General features: G+C 50.5%; 1 protein-coding gene across 1 annotated transcript; it reads right to left on the bottom strand.

Annotated features, from left to right (window-relative positions):
- Window positions 1–2,813: 2,813 nt before the first annotated feature.
- LOC124675468 lies at window positions 2,814–3,179 on the bottom strand. Its single transcript, XM_047211545.1, has one exon. It carries the CDS (start codon window positions 3,177–3,179, stop codon window positions 2,814–2,816), a length of 366 nt encoding a protein of 121 aa, XP_047067501.1.
- Between the last annotated feature and the right edge of the window lie 1,331 nt (window positions 3,180–4,510).

Below are 4,510 nucleotides of genomic sequence, written 5' to 3'. Positions count from 1 at the left end.
GATGGAGAGGGAATTGTCTTCACAAATGTAGCATACGTTAGGTAGATACCATCAGCTAGATAGTACCCATTGTTGTATGCATGACCGTTTACCTCAAAGTTCACGGCAGGAGCTTGTCCCTCAGCTAGCCTGGCAAACACCGGAGAGCGCTGCAGCACGTTGATATCATTGTTTGTTCCTGCCATGCCAAAAAATGCATGCCAAATCCAAAGCTCATGGTCTGCCACCGTCTCAAGAATGACACTGCACTCACCAGTATTCCCCTTGTAGATCCCCTGCCAAGCAAAAGGGCAATTCTTCCAGCCCCAATGCATACAGACAATGCTTCCGAGCATCCCCGAAAACCCTCTTGCTGCATTCTTTTGCAGGATTCGAGTTGTATCATCTTCTCTTGGTGCTCTCAAATAGTCTTTAGCAAACACCGCCGTGACGGCTCGGCAGAACCTGTAGAGAGTCTTTGTACATGTCGACTCTGCCATCCGTAGGTAGTCATTGGTTGTATCTGGAGGAGCTCTGTATGCAAGACAGCGCATTGCAGCAGTGCACTTCTGAATTGAGGTGAAGCCCCACAAACCTGTGCAATCTTAAAGTACTTGTCGTATGACGCCGTGGACAATCTTCAAGAACAACTCCTTGTTCATCCTAACCGGCACCGAAATTCCTTCGGCGAATGAGTCGCGTCAACGTTGAAGTAGTCGGCGTCAAGCATCATTGCGCCGGCTTCACGATGCCGGTTGATGTTCCTCCTCTTGCATGGCTTTGAGCCGTCGCGCCGAGGCACGATGAAGAAAGGCTAGCGAACGCGCAACATGTTCGTCAGAATCAGCTGCTGCTGTTGCCGTCGAACAGCCTGAGCGTTCTGCTCCTCCGTGAACAGCTGCACCATCATCTCGTCGTCGCTGTCCATCGCGGCAATCGGACGAACACCTTGCGGGCAGGGCGATACTATCGCGGTGGCGGCGAGCTCTGTTCCGGGCGAAACAGCGGCCGCCGGTCGAGGGGGTGGCGGCCGTGTCGATGGACGGCGGTTCCAAGACAGTCGCGGTGTCTATTGCAAGCAGAGGGGCCGCATCGGCGACGACAACGGTGGCGATCTAGAGGGGTGGGAGTCGGCTCGGGCGTGTGTAGGAGGTGGGAAATCGGTGTGTCTGGCTACCAGGTGGAGCCCACGCTCGTTTTCAGATGTGCCGCGAGGTGCCGGCGCGTCCGATTCACGCCCTTGACGAAGGGGCCGGCACGGGGTTGCCGGCGATTCTATTGGGCTCCAAAATTGGCCGGCGCCGTTTGGGGCGTACCGGTGCGAGCCCATTTTCGCTGCCGGTCCCTGAAATGCTATCGGGCAATGCTATCGGGGGCGCCGGTGAAGATGCTCTTACCTCTCACATGTGCTATAGTATTAGTTAGTTGAATATCTACCCGTCTACGTTCACCAAAACGAAACAATTACAACACGAAAGTTGTTTGAAATGGCAGGATGAAACTTCTTGTGAAAGGAAAGAAATATTCTAGCCAGATTTATCATGTTTGTGTAGTCTAGAATATAGAAAGATCATAATAAAATTTGCATGTTTATAGGATGCATCATTAAATGCATCTAAATATTTTTTGAAAAATATAAATATAATTTTATTAAAAAAAAAAGACTACACATGTAGCTGGCCTAAATACATTCATGAGGAAGACTTGGCGCGGAAGGCCTAAACTCAAGGAACAAAATAGTGCGCTATATGAAATAGAGTGGTGCTTCTCTAAATGCTATGCAATTTATAACGTGCCAATAGCACGCCATTTTCTAACGTTTAGCAAAAACATAGAAAATTGACAGGTATATCAAGAATTTCATGAGCTAAAAATTGACTAGATTATATCAATATGTTTTCCCTTCCTCTCATAGATACAAAGCATGCAGAAGACAAGAGCTATGTAACTGAGCTTAACTAAAATCTATAAAGCTAAACCATGGTGTCTACGAGCTACGGATACCACTACTGACTACCTTTCGGTATTGCCAAGTTGGAAGAGAATATGCAAGGATGAAATGAGATATGGCCAAGTTGCGTGTTATACAAGAGGTGGGGGCCGGGCAGCGAAGACTGGCATCGGATCGAGCTCCTGGTCGAGGCGCGCGTCCAAATTCTAGTCAGGACATGCCCACATGGAGGAGGCCGGGTAGAGTTGGAGGAGAGTGGCACCGTTGTTGTAGCCCCCACCACCGTGGCGCGTGGGGAGTCGAAAGTGGCGACTGGTTGGTTGCCGACCTGCGGTTTAGTTGAGCTAGGTTGAAATCGGGAACTTGTGGGTTACCGCTAGTTCCATAACTTTTTTAGCGCGCTATAACACTATAATGTTTCAACGAATAGGAGATTAGCACCATAGCGAATAAATTTTACATAACGTAGCGTTCACCTTCTAAATACGCTATAGCAGTGCTATAACTATTTTTTCGGCTCCTAAACTATGCTGAAACAACCATTCCAAGCGGAGAAAACGCAGTGAATCTTTACTTTGAAACAGCTACTAGCATGCAGCTCATCTTATTACACCGCATAAATATGTCAGGACGCATCAACCAACCATATTCATGCTCAACAGTCAACAATAATCAACCAAAGAATGAACACTGAACAGGAGCAAAGATCCGCCCTCAAAACCTGACCTCTACACACCGTCCCCAAACCACAGTCGCTCCATTCTCCCGCCGGCATCGGTCGCAGGCCGGCAGGCCGCGACACCAGTCCGCCGCCGTCGCGCGCTCGGTCGCTCGCTGCCCAGGCGCTAGCTGCATCTCGCCGCCGATCTCGCTCGATCGGTCGCTACTCGGCGGAGCCTTGGTCGAAGTTGAGCGCGTAGCTCTTGGAGTCGTAGCTGAACGCCGGCTGCCCCGCCTTTCTCCTCCGTGCTCCGGGCCCTCCATTGCCGCCGCTGCCCCTCCTCCTCGCGATGATCTCCTGCGCCACCGCCTTCCACCGCAGCTTCGCCCTCGCCGACCGCTCCTGCGCGATGCGCCTCATCTCGTCGGCGCCCTCGCCGCTCAGCGATCGGTACTCCAGCCGCCGACTGGACGACGCCCTCGACAGCGACCGCCCGAAGCAGCCGAAGCTCTGCGGCATGAAGTCGTCGTCGCTGCACGCCGCCGCGGCCGGCATCGTCGGCGCCGCCTGGTGCACGAGGCTGGCCATGGGAGCTAATGCAGGGACCAGGGAGCGATCTGATGAGAGAAGAGGAGGCTGCTACTACTATGTGGTTGTGGGTGTGGATGGATGCCAAGCAAAGAGCAGTGGGCAGCGAAGTGTGGAGACGAGAGGCGATCAATGCGGGCTTGTGATCGATCAGTTAGATCCAGAAATATATAATGCCCGGCGCAGCGATGGACTGTCCGATCTCGAACGGCGCCGAGCTTAAAGAAATGGCAAGGCGCTGGATGGCAAGTGTACCGGAACGTCCTAGTTTTATCCTGCATCTGGCGCCATCAGGGAATGCTTTGCCCCGCCTTTGACCGTCCAGAACGTGATCCCATCTGGTTTCTGACTGGATAAAAATCTGAAAGTACATTTGCGAAATCGCATCGATGATCAGCAGTAGTGAGGAGTAGGCGTCTAATGGCAACTCAGTTCACCAGCCTTGAACTGGCCTAATGCTACACGTTCAAATTAAGGACTACACGTATTGAAAGAGAATTTCAAATTTTGAGCAGCCAAAAAGGCATCAACTGAGTACTGCATCTAGGGAAAATGTAGTACCAGTAAGAAGACATCATGAGGATATGTTGCAAAGGTGCCTACTAGTGAGAAGATGTTGCATTAAAAGCTGTTAAGCACCAGCTTATTGCTTATAGAATAAGCATGTTGGCATCACTATATCAGTAAACCGGTGGTGAAAGTGGTCCAAACACAAGACCTAGATTAACAATGCCTACAGACAACAGCATCTCTAATAAACAAATGTGCACACCGAGCACGGTATCAGCAGTAGGGTACTACAGTCGAGCCAACTTGCCCGACTTGATTAAACCACCAATCCTGACATACCGACATGCATCTTGGTTGGCAATCATCCAGGCTAATACCCTCCCTGCCCTCCACAACCAAAACCAACTCAAGCAGAGCAGCTAGGCCCAGTCAAGGTCAGCACTCCTAAACTCAGCACTTGGAAATGTATGCAAGTTGAGGGGCAGCATATGCCGATTACTTAAAATGTAACCAACCAACAGATCTACAGGGCAAGTGCGTACGGTATCTGCAATCTATTCCGATCAAGCATCCAACTTGATCGAGATCATGCACGGCGCCATTATTCAGGCCAGCGCCGCAGAGAGCTGCTCCATTTCATCAATCAATCATTGTAAAGGATTAAAGGGTTTAGCCTTTCTGTTACACCAAGCCTAATTGCTTCATCTGAGTCACCATCTAATCAACTGCTGGACGAAATGGACAAGGATTCAGATTGGAAGATCTTTTGGAGTATAGCTGCAACCCTGTAGGCGGTCTAGCTTGCTTGGTTACAGCTCATT

Source organism: Lolium rigidum, chromosome 7 (assembly GCF_022539505.1).
Source record: "Lolium rigidum isolate FL_2022 chromosome 7, APGP_CSIRO_Lrig_0.1, whole genome shotgun sequence".
Taxonomy (NCBI): Eukaryota; Viridiplantae; Streptophyta; class Magnoliopsida; order Poales; family Poaceae; genus Lolium; species Lolium rigidum.
The sequence above is the reverse complement of the archived record's forward strand: the minus strand, read 5'-3'. Positions and strand labels throughout refer to the sequence as shown.